The sequence below is a fragment of the Bos indicus x Bos taurus genome, chromosome 3, assembly GCF_003369695.1.
Source record: "Bos indicus x Bos taurus breed Angus x Brahman F1 hybrid chromosome 3, Bos_hybrid_MaternalHap_v2.0, whole genome shotgun sequence".
Lineage (NCBI taxonomy): Eukaryota > Metazoa > Chordata > Mammalia > Artiodactyla > Bovidae > Bos > Bos indicus x Bos taurus.
Window position 1 is genome coordinate 83,083,480 of NC_040078.1, and position 13,404 is coordinate 83,096,883.

The following is a 13,404-nucleotide window of genomic DNA, read 5'->3' on the forward strand; positions in this document are numbered from 1 at the left end:
CAACAACAGTGGGAACAAAATTTTGCAAAATATATTTCAGATAAGAGGGGTAATATCCAAAATATATAAAGAGCTCATGCAACTTAACAGCAAAAAGGCAATCCGATTAAAAATGGGCAGAAGAACTAAATGGACATTTTTTTCCAAAGAAGTCATCCAGATGACCAACAGATACATGAAAAGGTGCTCAACATCACTAATCGTCAAGGAAATGGAAATTAAAACCACGATGAGAGTATTTCCTCATACCTGTTAGAATGGTTATCATCAAGAAGTGCACATGACTGAAGCGGCTTAGCAGCAGCATCAAAAATGATAAGGTTGATCAACCTTGATGTTGTTTATCATCAAGTGATAGTAAATGCTGGCAAGGATATGGAGAAAAGGGAACCTTTGAGCACTGTTGGTGGGAATGTAAAGTGGTATAGCCACTGGGGAAAACAGTATAGAGGTTCCTCAAAAAGCCATATGATCTAGCAGTTCCACTTCTGGGTATTTATCTGAAGAAATGAAAACACTAATTCAAGAAGGTACACCCCAGTGTTCCTGGCAACATTACTGACAGTAGCCAATATATAGAAGCAACCTGAATGCCCATTAACAGGTGAATGGATAAAGATGTAGTGTATCTATACAGTAGAATACTACTCCCTCCCCCAACTCTTAAGTTTGTTTTTGTGCCATTGACTTGTTGAGGAAATTGGATTAGTTGTCTTACAGTTTCCTGCCTTCTGGATTTTATGTATACTTCCTTGTAGACTTGTTTTTCTGTTTCCTGTATATCCTGTAACTGATTAGATTCTGATTCAACTTTTTTGAAATTTCTTCCTTGTATACTTGTTTTTCCTATCTTCTATATTTTCTGTGTATGATTAGATGGTTTCAATTTTTTTAATGGCTTTAAATTGAGATTTATTTCACATAACCATACAGTTCACCCATTTAATTTATGGTTCAGTGGATTTAATATATTCACAGATATGTGCAACCATCATAATGGTCAATTTAAAACATTTTCATTACCTCAAAAATAAATCTTTGGCTATCTCCCTTTAATTAACCCCCCTTCCCTGTAGCCCGAAATAACCACTAATCAAATACAAGAATTTTGATGGTATACCTGAAGAGTTTGAAAGAGACCTTAACACTAAACACGTCAGTCACAATTGCAGTACAGTGACTGTTGAAGGAAGACAGTGTCTCACATCGCCTGTGAGAGATTCTAGTGCTTCATGGTTGCTTCTTGTTGTCACCCTTTAACCCTGCTTACTGTCTAGTCACTTTCTATTATAAAATCATTTTTCAGTCTCCTGCCTTGGATCTGTAAATACAGGATCTTTCTTTGGAGTCTTGTAAAATAATATGTAGTTGTAAGCATCTTATCACTACATCCGAAAACTCGCCCAGGCAGTTGCCTCTGATGGGAGGCAGGGAGAGTGGAGACAGTGGTAGCAAACATATACTTACTTCCTTGTTCCAAGTCTAGCTAACAGTACACCTAGAAAACCAGTGACTTTCATTGTGACTTTGGTAAACAAGATCATTTATCTTCTCTGTCATTTAGTGTTGAGAGTCTCTTCAATAAGTAGTGCTAGGAAAATTAGACAGCTACATGCAAAAGAATGAAATCAGGATACTTCCTAACACCATACACAAAGATAAACTCAGAATGGATCAAAGACCTAAATATAAACCTCTGCCTACTTCTATATTCTGAAGATATTCGATTTTCTTCTAGCAGCTTTGTAGTTTTAGCATTTATGTCTGTATCTATGATCCATCTCAGTTTTTGTACATGTTGTGATATAAGAATTGAGGTTCCTTCCCCACCCCCCACCCCCATATAGTTATCCAGCTTTTCCAACAACAGTAATTGAAAAAGATTTCCCTTTCCTTGATGAATTGCTTCTTTGCTTCTAGAAAGAATGTCATGATAGTATATTTATGTACTTGATGAAATAGTGAGATAGAATGCTTATGAGAGAAAACCATGAATTTTAGACTTTGAAGACTCAGTTTGAAATTTTGCTCCATCATTTTGTGGCTGTTATTTCCAGAAGTTAACTTCTTTGACCACAATTGCCTTTATTTGTAGAACTGAAATAGTAATTATCTCTAACTTAACAAGATTTAGGGGCGGTATAAATGAGAAAACACATAAAGATAATGACAATAATTGTTACTATCTTTTGAGTGTTTATGATATTATAGTTATTCAGTATTTTACTTCATATCTTTAAATTGTTGTTTTAACAACTCTGTTTAGTTGTTCAGTCCAGAGAAGTTTAGATTAAAGCACCTTCTTTGTAGTAATGTGAACTTGCATGGTAGCAAGTCGCAGTATTTTTTACCCAATTGAATATCTTGAAAAATAACATATTCTTATTTTCATTGATCTACAGCTGCACAATTTTTATGTTAATATATGAAAATATAAGATCCTTTATAGTTTTGCTTAAATAATTTTTCTTTCTTGAATTAGACAAGAAGTAGAATACCTTATCAAAAACTATTATTTCAGCTTGGCTAAGGAATGCCACAAATACTCTGTTATCGCTAATAATACTTTTAATATGGTCTGTGTTAATTTCTTTGGGTGCTGTAACAAATTACTGCAAGCTAGGTGGCTTAAAACAACAGAAATGTACTCTCTCACAGTTCTGGAGTCCAGAAGTTTCGAATCAGTATCAATGGGTAGAAATCAGAGTATTGGCAAGGTCACATTTTCTTCAGAGGCTCCTTTTAGTATTTTTTTATTGCTTCTTCCAGATTCTGATGGCTGCTTGTGGCTATATCACTTCTATCATGAAATCAAGACTCTTCAAATCTCTCTTTTCTGTTTCTTCATATGGTTTTCCCTTTGGTGTGGGCCATATCTCCCTCTGACTTCATATAAGGATATATATGATTGCCTTTTGGACCCACTCAGATAATCCAGGATAATGTCCCTATTTTAAGATCCTTAATGGTATCTTCAAACAGTGTTTTATTTTGTATTTTATTTATCTGTTTATTTTGACATTTAAGGTTCATGGATTGGGCTGTGGCGATCTTTGTAGGGCCATTTTTCAGCCTACCGCAGTATGTTGCATGTTTTTACCAGAGTGATCAGCAGTAACAATAAAGACACCATTAAGAAACTTAGAAATGAAAATTCCAAATTATAAAAAAGAATTCCTTCAATGAGCATTTTGTCATTGTTAAGTATTATAAACCTGTTAATTATCTTACTGTTTTTATGTGGGAGTTAAGGGCAAAATCGAAGCAAGAAGATCAAAAGAGAGTTTGACCCAAGCACAAAGAACTATAGGAAGGCCAACACCTGTGATTTCTTTAGTGCATCTGGCTGAATATCTGTTGACATTTTAGAGATAACTGGAGAAAAATATATTTTTTAAAATAATAAATCTCCTTTATTTAAAGTTTTAAAATTCTTGTATCCACCTGTTCCTTTCTACCCACCTCTGTCACCTACCCCTCTTTATAAAGGTGCCGCTTACTGAAGCAGTGGACCCAGTGGATTTGGAAGATTACCTCCTTACTCATCCTTTAGCTGTGGATTCTGGACCTTTAAGGGATTTGGTTGAATTCCCTCCAGATGATATTGAAGTGGTTTATAGTCCTAGGGACTGTAGAACTCTTGTTTCAGCTGTACCTGAAGAAAGGTAAGGAGACATCTACCTATTTCTGATTTTAGTGTAACTATAAAACAACTGCCTTCCATTATTTTATTTGGATTCTGCTTCTTGTGGTGGTATTCAACAAGAATGCAGCAGCAAAATTCATAAACATCAGTGCTTTCCTGTCTAAATTATAAATATATTTTCTTTTTTAAAACAGTGAAATGGATCCACATGTTAGAGATTGTATTAGAAGTTATACAGAAGACTGGGCAATTGTGATCAGAAAGTAAGTTGTATGTTCATCCTGATATTTAAAAATACTGAGCAGGATCTATAAATGGATTAAGGTAGGTTACTCCTAATTATGAGAACTGAAAATTCATTTGAAAAATAGCTGAAAAAGTAATAGAAGAACCTTTGCATATACATATTTCCTCCTTAGAAGTGCCACACTTAGCTTTCTCTTATTTTCCTTATAAAATAATACTTGATGGACATGAGTTTGAGTAAGCTCCAGAAGTTGGTGATGTACAGGGAAGCCTGGAGTTCTGCAGTCCATGGGGTCGCAAAGAGTTGGACACGACTGAGCAACTGAACTGAACTGAACTGGGGATAGTACTTCTATTATCACAGATCATTAATAATTACTAATAATATGTAATAATAATGACTTGTAGTATTCTTTTGGGAAATCATGGGTAAATATTGATGAATAATTTATATTTTTCAAATGGATCCAATTTATTGATTGATTAAGTTAAATTTAATAGCTGATGTTCTAGATCAAGCTGTTTGAAAGGTCTCGGCCATTTATTAACCTGCTGAATATTTATAGGTCCTTGACCTGTATATCCAGTCAAGTAAGTATTTGTAAAAATAAGGTATTGCCACAAAATTTGTTCCTAGTGGATGGTGTTTGAAATATCAAGTCAGATTAAGAAATAAAATAAAATTACTTTTCCTTTGCTAACTTGCATAGTGAAGAGGGTCTTTGTGCTGAATGTTCTTGGCCTCATTCTATTTTTCTAAAGGAAGAATAATTACTGCAATAGTGCAAAATTCTGTTAAGACATTACAGTTTTGAGAAATGAAGTTTTCTGTGCTAAATTGTACTAGCAACAGTGATGTGTTCATTGCTTATTGTGTTGCCCTTCTGTCTTATTTCACTGCGTTTAATATTGTGCTAAGCATCACTCTTGGGGATACTGCTGACATGCTTTTTAGTTTTAGTGTGACCTAATAAAAGCACAGTCTGCTACCCTTTATAAAGAAGAGCTGTTTTTATGAACTTAGAATTTTGATAAGTATTTCAATAGCCAGATTTTACAGATTACTGAAGAATACTGTTTCTCTGTCAGATAACTCAAAAGTCTTTACATCTGCTTGTATGTTGGAAGCTTATAATCAGAAATGTTAACAAAAAGAGATTAGTTGCAAAATAACCTCATGGAATCTGGAATCTGCTACTTAACTGTAATCATGGGGTTGCTCACCCTGATTTAAGCCAAGAGGGTATGGTAGTTAACATTATATACTGGGCATTTTATTGGGTACTTAATGCTCATTTAAGATTCCAACAGATAAGGTAACTTAGGCTTAGAGTAGTTAAGTAATTTCTTTGAGATCCCATAGCCAAAAAATGGGATCGCTAGGATTAGAACCTAGGGGCATCAGATTCTAATGCATATATTTTTTTCTGTTATAATGGCACCCCACTCCAGTACTCTTGCCTGGAAAATCCCATGGATGGAGGAGCCTGGTGGGCTGCAGTCCATGGAGTCGCTAAGAGTCGGGCACGACTGAGCGACTTCACTTTCACTTTTTCACTTTCATGCATTGGAGAAGGAAATGGCAACCCACTCCAGTGTTCTTGCCTGGAGAATCCCAGGGGCCTGAGAACCTGGTGGGCTGATGTCTATGGGGTCACACAGAGTCGGACACGACTGAAGTGACTTAGCAGCAGCAGCAGCAGCAGATATTATTTTTAGTGGTAAATGGAAGATGAAAGGGATACTTTTGGCAGTCTAAAAGTTTTAAAGTATCCCTGAAATAGAAAAGATAGGTGTCATTGGAAACAATAGAAAACCACAGTACAAAATAATCCAAGGAGAAGATACATGCCCAAGGTTCAATAGAACGTTAGGTTCAGTGAATACAGGCAGTAGAAGGGGGACCTGGGGTAAATGTTGGACATTTGGTTATTTTAAAACCTCCTATGCCTTTATGCATAGACCTGGGAGTAGAAGTATCCCTATTTTAAGAGCACAGATAGTGGGGGCTTGAGAACCTAGTGCTTCCCTGGTGGCTCAAATGGTAAACAATCTATGATTATGCTATGATATGAACATCATATAGCTGCTGTTTCAGTACCTTTAGCAACAAGACACAATGTGACTAATTTGTATCAGGTGTGTTTATTTACTGTGTCATCAATTGACTGATACACCATAATATCCTCTGGTAATTATAATTGTTTATACTTCAATTAAAATTTCTCCCACTGTGACTGTATGAGGTATGGCACGGTAAATGCTCTTGATTGTAGTGTCTCTGATAATCTTGGATATTGGGTTGTTTGGAAAAAAGCTTGTATTAATTTAAGAGTTCTTAGCCTAACATACATATTATATAACAATATATGTTAAGTATATATATATTTATATACACACACACACACACACCCACAATGGTGTAGATCTTGCTGTTTTTCATTTTAGAAGTCTGAAGCTTTAGGTTGCTTGAGATCTTTTATACATAATGAGATATAGCAAAAATTTTTTTTGGCTGTTTGGAACTTTATGGTTCAATGCTTTCTCTATATTTTGCCTTTTAAAAATTTACACTGTTATGAATGCAGTTTATATTTTCTACTCTTTCATTTTATTTTTAACCTGGCGTCCCATCATTTCCTTGTACTGACCAGTTTTCTTAATTGAAAGTACAACTTAAAATACAGTATATCCACAGGATTGTCATGAAAAGAAGGACATTATGATTTACCTCTGGAAACTCATAATCTGCTGTCTAGTTGGATTAAAGGAATTTTGGATGGATGTTTTCTTAAACCTTTGGTTAAATGTTTAATGAGACTCCCCTGGTGGCTCAGACGTTAAGGAGTCTTCCTGTAATGTGGGAGACCCCGGTTCAGTCCTTGGGTCAGGTAGATCCCCTGGAGAAGGAAATGGCAACCCTCTCCAGTATTCTTGCCTGAAAAATTCAATGGATGGAAGAGCCTGGCAGGCTACAGTCCATAGGGTTGCAAAGAGTCGGACATGATTGAGTGACTTCACTTCTTCTTCTTCTTAAATGTTTAATATACTCAAAACTGCCAGAATATATTCTTACTATGTAAAGAAATGGTATGGAGAAGAGTTAGCTTATTATATAATGATGATGAAAATGAAAAATTTTCAGAAAATTGATATTTATTTAACTATTTTATTTTGAATAGATATCATAAACTGGGAACAGGATTTAATCCTAATACATTAGATAAACAGAAAGAAAGGCAAAAAGGTTTGCCGAAGCAGGTGTTTGAATCCGATGAAGCTCCAGATGGCAACAACTACCAGGATGAACAAGTAATACTTTTATTTTTAAATGACTATAAGGCGTTCTTTTGAAATAGTTTATTTTTTATTCATTGGTTAATAAATTTAATGTTTTGCATGGCAGGATGATCTTAAAAGACGTTCAATGTCAATAGACGATACTCCAAGGGGTAGCTGGGCCTGCAGTATTTTTGACTTGAAAAATTCACTTCCTGATGCTTTGCTTCCCAACTTACTTGATCGAACTCCAAATGAAGAAATAGACCGTCAGAATGATGACCAAAGGAAATCAAATCGTCACAAGGAACTCTTTGTCTTGCATCCATCACCAGATGAGGTATAGATATTTGGATAAAGAACCAAAAGATTATAGAGATAGATGTTTTGGGAGTATGAACTGTATATATTAATAGTTTTATGATAAATGTAGGGAATAAAACAATGGAAATATAGCTATGCTTTTTGTAAATGAAATATAATTGAGCACACTTATAATCTAATGCCTTTTGTTTGAGGATAAATAGGCCATTCTTTTCTTTGCATACTTGTGAAGACTTAAAGTAGTAGGTTAATAAGATAAGTTCTTAAACAATAAATTGTCAAGGGTTGAAACATGGTAAGCATGTTCACTTGGGTGCTGCTTGTCAATTTGCAGGAAGAGCCAATAGAACGACTTAGTGTTCCTGATGTGCCCAAAGAACATTTTGGTCAAAGACTTCTTGTAAAATGTTTATCACTCAAGTGAGTATTTATTTTGTTTACTATATAACTTTTCTTTTCTGGAGTAATGTTTTGAGTGCCAGTATAAAAAAATCCTAGTGGATTTTATACTTGTGTTTGTGTCCCTTAGAAAAGTATTGTTCTATACATAATTTTAAATGCTTCCAAGCATTTAACCTTACCTGTGAAGCTGAACTTCAGAGCACTTTTGGCTCACAGGTGAAGATGACTCTTTGCCTCAGTTATATAATTATCTTAAAACTTGAAAAAAAAATTCACTGAAATCTGTAATATTTATCAGACACTGTTCTTGGCTTGAGGAATATCAATAGTATCTTTTTCCTTAGAGTTGATTTTATATTTGTTTCATGGTGTGTATTAAGTCGCTTCAGTAGTGTCCGATTCTTTGTGATGCTGTGAATGGTATCCCTTGGGCTCCTCTGTCCATGGGATTCTCCAGGCAGGAATACTGGAGTGAGTTGCCATCCTTTTCTCCAGGGGATCTTTCCCACTCAGGGATCAAATCCACGTCTCTTGTGTTTCCTGCGTTGGCAGGCTGGTTCTTCACCACTAGCGACACCAGGGGGTGGACTTTTTTTTGAAGCTTTTGAAGTATGTGCTAATAGTTGATTTAGACTGTGGAAGATATTCATGGAAAAGTGTGTTCAAGGAAGATGGGTAGTATAGATGGTATAACCCAGGAAGATAGAAGTACAAGGTATAGAGGGAATTTATTTTTGGAATGAGAATTTCATTCGAACTGTGTATTTTATGTATATATTTATTTATTTATTTTTAAAATTTTATTTTATTTTATTATTTTTTAAAATTTTATTTTATTTTTAAACTTTACAATACTGTATGTATATATTTAAAACTCATCCTTCTTCTTCCTAAAGGTTTGAGATTGAAATTGAACCCATTTTTGCAAGTTTGGCTTTATATGATGTGAAAGAAAAGAAAAAGGTAAGGTTATATAATTTGAACGTAGTCTTTTGTCACAGTCCGAGGTTCTGGAACCTGTTTCTAATTTGTTTTATAAGAATGATTTTTTGAGACTATTATTAAACATGGATTTTTTTTAAAAAAGAAAATAGAACTGTGAGACATTATTTTCCTACTGTAAAATAGTTTAGTTGACTTATTTTTGTTTCATTGAAAGAGTTCCAAAAAGAAGTAGCAGGAGCAACTTACTTTTAGTGTAAGAAGTAGAAAAAAAAAAAACAAGAAAAGCATCTTAGGCAAATGATGTATAAAGAGTTAGATTGATGGTGACAGTGAAGTTTTGTTGATGTAATTTTTAAATTCTCACTAGCTGTTATTAAAAGATCATTTATTTATATTTTAAATATTCTTGTCTAAAATATTGCTCTTGGTTTTGCTGTTATATCTTTGTTACACTTAGGAGTTTTTCAGAGGACTTATCATACATCATTTTTAGTATTCTAAGCCTACCATGTAGTAGAAAGTTGAAATGCCTTTAATGACTTCTGCTGTCAGCATATTGTAGATTTCTGTAGTGGGACTCTACTCCAGCATCTTGTATTTCCTAAATCACATCTTCTGAAATGTTATTTAAGTTTTCAAAGACTCAACTTGGGGTAATTCATCTTAATAATAGTTTCTTTATATACTTTATCAGAAGTTAAATTTCTTACTAAAAGAGTATGGGATATGGTTCTTTAGAATATGTTTTTGCATTAATTTTTTTTCTTTGATTTAGATATGTAAAGATCTTTATATATCTTCACTGATAGTGAAATGTATGGTACATTGTATGTTAGTATAATTGTTTAATATTTGTTAATATTTTAAGACTGAATATTTATGATTTTTGTGAGTGTTTATCAAATGCACAGTTTTTAAATTTAACATATGAATATGTGTTTTAGATTTCAGAAAACTTCTATTTTGACCTTAATTCTGAGCAGATGAAAGGATTATTACGTCCACATGTACCACCTGCTGCCATTACCACCCTGGCAAGATCAGCTATTTTTTCTATCACTTATCCTTCCCAAGATGTTTTTCTTGTAATAAAGGTGAGAATAATGTTAAATGTATTTGTTTATTTGTGTTATGTCTGTGTACTTGTCTGCCTGTCAATATCACAAGCTTTTTAAGGTCAAAGATTTTATCTTTGCCTATTTTTTCATGTTAATATTTTTTAACATAATATTGGATGTATACTATAGCTGCTACCTAAATTTTTCTTGAGTGGGAAGCTGTATTAGAATTCTCTAAATAAGCAGATCAATAGGAGGAAGATACATATACACATCGAGGATTGCTATGTTGTAGTCTTGAGAATCCATCTTTGAGAAACCTTAGTCTTTGTTCTTGAGGTCTTCAACTAACTGGATAAGGCCCACCCACATTATGAAGGGTAATCTGCTTTATTCAGTCTACTGATTTACAAGTTAATCACCTCTAAAAAAGTACCTGCACAGCAACATCTTGACTGGTGTTTGATAACTTAGCTGCATTGGCATATTAAGTTAACCATCTATGGTTATTTGGATATGGAGCTATACTGTGGTTTTATCATGCAGTTCCTAAATTATATAAATACTAAAATCTAAATCATTGAAATCATGGAGCATTATGATTTGACTATCAATCAGTTAGGAATAAGGATTACAGATACTAAAATTTGAATATTACTAAGCTGTCTGGCTTAGGATAACTTAATAATTATTTACCTTAACTTGACCTTGACTTGAGAGTTGCCTAAAATATAGTCTTTAATCATTTTACCTTAAAATTATCATAAAAAGGTAATGAATTTTATAATAAGGTTGTAAAGTAGATTGTCATGAAATGAATTTTATTTACCCACAGGAATAATGTCCTAATTTGTGGATAGATTCCTATGAATTCAGGTTAAAATAAATCTTAGTTACAATGAACAATTCTCCAAGCAAAGATTTATTTATTTATTTTTTTTTTTCAAGCAAAGATTTAGCAGCAGTGGTCTTCAGAAAGTCACTTATAAGTAAAGTTCTAGATATTAAAATAATTGACAAATGTCTATACACCATTATTTTACATGGGAAAATAGTAAGTTTTTATAAAATAGAACATATTTGAGGGAATGAACTAGAAAGATAGTGATGATGATTAGAATACTGTCTGCTTAAAAATGAGATGGTTCATACCATATGGTCCCAATTGTGTAAAATAAATACACATATACCTAAACACACATAAAAATTTGTATATAAACAGAAAAAGACTTTTGTGTAATTTCAAAAATAGGAACAAGTTAAGATATATACAAATTTTAAAGAAATTATATTTAAAAGTTTTCTTTTATCATAGTCCAGCAATATAATTTTGTTTTTTGAAAGAAAAATTACCTTGGTCTATGTATTAGTTAATTATTCCTCTACAAGAACAAAAAGACAAAAATCTGAGTGGCATCCAGCAGTAAGCATTTTTTGAGTTCATGCATCTAAGTTGTCTGGTGGTCAGCTGGTCTAGGTTGTACTCTGTTGGGTGCTTGTGCTCCTTCCAGGAGTCTGTAGGTTGGTCAGTTGATTTACATACTTCATTCAGTTAAATCACCAGCATCACAGAGAAGCCCAGTGATACCGCTGAGCCACCAGGGAAGCCCAGTGATTAGTGAAGGGCTTCTCAGGTGGCTCAGTGATAAAGAATCCATCTGCCAATGCAGGTGATGTCAGTTCGATCCCTGGGTCAGGAAGATTCCCCTGGAGAAGGAATTGGTAACCCATTCTAGTATTCTTGCCTGGGAAATCCCAGGGACAGAAGAACCTGGTAGGCTACATACAGTCCATGCAGTCACAGAATAGTCAAGCATGACTTATCAACTAAACAACAACAGCAAACTGATTAGTGATGTTGAGCGTGTTCATTGTATGTTTCTTAGACATTTGTTTGGCTTCTTTGGAGAAATGTCTGTTCAAATCCTTTGCTCATTTAATAATCAGGTTATTTGCTATTCTCTTGTTGAGTTGTAGGATTTATCTGTTTTGAATATTAATTCTTTATCAGTTATATGATTTACAAATATTTTCTCTCTCATTCTGTGAGTTGCCTTTTCACCCTGTTGATTGTGTCCTATCATATAAAAAAGTTTTAAATTTTGATGTAATCCAGTTTAATGATTTTTACTTTTGTTGCCTTTGCTTTTATTGTGTAAAATCCAAGAATCTATTACTAAATCTAATCACATGAAGCTTTTCCTTTATTTTTCTTCTAGGAGTTTTATAGTTTTAGGGTTTTTTTGGGGGGGGTCTTTGATCTGTTTTGAGTTAATTTTTGTATATAATGTGAGGGTTCAACTTTATTCTTTTGCATTTAGGAATTCAGGGTTTTTTTAAACACCATTTGTTGGAAAAAGTGTTCTTTCCCCATTGAATAGTCTTGGCATTCTTGTAGAAAATTATTTAGCTCTTTACAGTTTTCAGATTACAAGTCTTTCAGCTTTTTGGTTTATACCTCAGTACTTTATTCTTTTTGATATTATAAATGGAATTATTTTATTAATTTCCTTTTTGAATTGCTTGTTAGGGTATAGAAATACAACTAATTTTTGTTCATTTTGTATCATGTAACTTTGCTGAATTTATTTATTTATTTATTAGTTGTAAAAACTAAGATCATGGCATCCGGTCCCATCACTTCATGGCAAATAGATGGGGAAACAGTGGAAACAGTGGCTGACTTTATTTTTCTGGGCTCCAAAATCACTGCAGATGGTGATTGCAGCCATGAAATTAAAAGACGCTTACTCCTTGGAAGGAAAGTTATGATCAACCTAGGCAGCATATTAAAAAGTAGAGACGTTACTTTGTCAACAAAGGTCTGTCTAGTCAAGGCTATGGCTTTTCCTGTAGTCATGTATGGATGTGAGAGTTGGACATCCTTAGCTGAGCGTGGAAGAATTGATGCTTTTGAACTGAGGTGTTGGAGAAGATTCTTGAGAGTCCCTTGGACTGCAAGAAGATCCAACCATCCATCCTAAAGGAGATCAGTCCTGGGTGTTTATTGGAAGGACTGATGTTAAAGCTGAAACTCCAATACTTTGGCCACCTGATGCAAAGAGCTGACTTACTGGAAAAGACCCTGGTGCTGGGAAAGATTGAGGGCAGGAGGAGAAGGGGATGACAGAGGATGAGATGGTTGGTTGGCATCACCGACTCAATGGACATGGGTTTGGGTAGACTCTGGGAGTTGGTGATGGACAGGGAAGCCTGGCGTGCTGCGATCCATGGGGTCGCAAGGAGTTGGACACGACTGAACTGAACTGAACTGAATCATTTTTTTGTGGAATATTAGGATTTTCTGTGTAAAAGATCATGTTGTCTGTAAATAGAGATAATGTAAATTCTTCCTTTTTTAATTTGAATGTTTTTGTTTCTTTTTTGGGTTTCCTTTTTCTTGTCACATTGCTCTGGCTCAGACTTACAGTATTTTGTTCAGTAGAATTGGCAAAAGTTAACATTCTTATCCTGTTCCTGATTCTAAAGGAAAAGCTTTCAGTT

General features: G+C 34.1%; 1 protein-coding gene across 8 annotated transcripts in view; it reads left to right on the plus strand.

The window, feature by feature from the left end:
• DOCK7 (dedicator of cytokinesis 7) overlaps window positions 1-13,404 on the plus strand; it is a 189,822-nt gene that overhangs the window by 32,574 nt on the left and 143,844 nt on the right. For all 8 annotated transcript variants that reach the window (XR_003510343.1, XM_027537056.1, XM_027537055.1 and 5 more), the window contains exons 3-9: window positions 3,490-3,665; window positions 3,841-3,909; window positions 7,075-7,204; window positions 7,299-7,511; window positions 7,830-7,915; window positions 8,794-8,860; window positions 9,787-9,936. Coding sequence is in view for 7 of the 8 variants with exons in the window: in XM_027537056.1 (XP_027392857.1) it covers window positions 3,490-3,665; window positions 3,841-3,909; window positions 7,075-7,204; window positions 7,299-7,511; window positions 7,830-7,915; window positions 8,794-8,860; window positions 9,787-9,936 (891 nt within the window). In the remaining variant the exon portion in view is untranslated. The remainder of the gene's footprint in view (window positions 1-3,489; window positions 3,666-3,840; window positions 3,910-7,074; window positions 7,205-7,298; window positions 7,512-7,829; window positions 7,916-8,793; window positions 8,861-9,786; window positions 9,937-13,404) is intronic.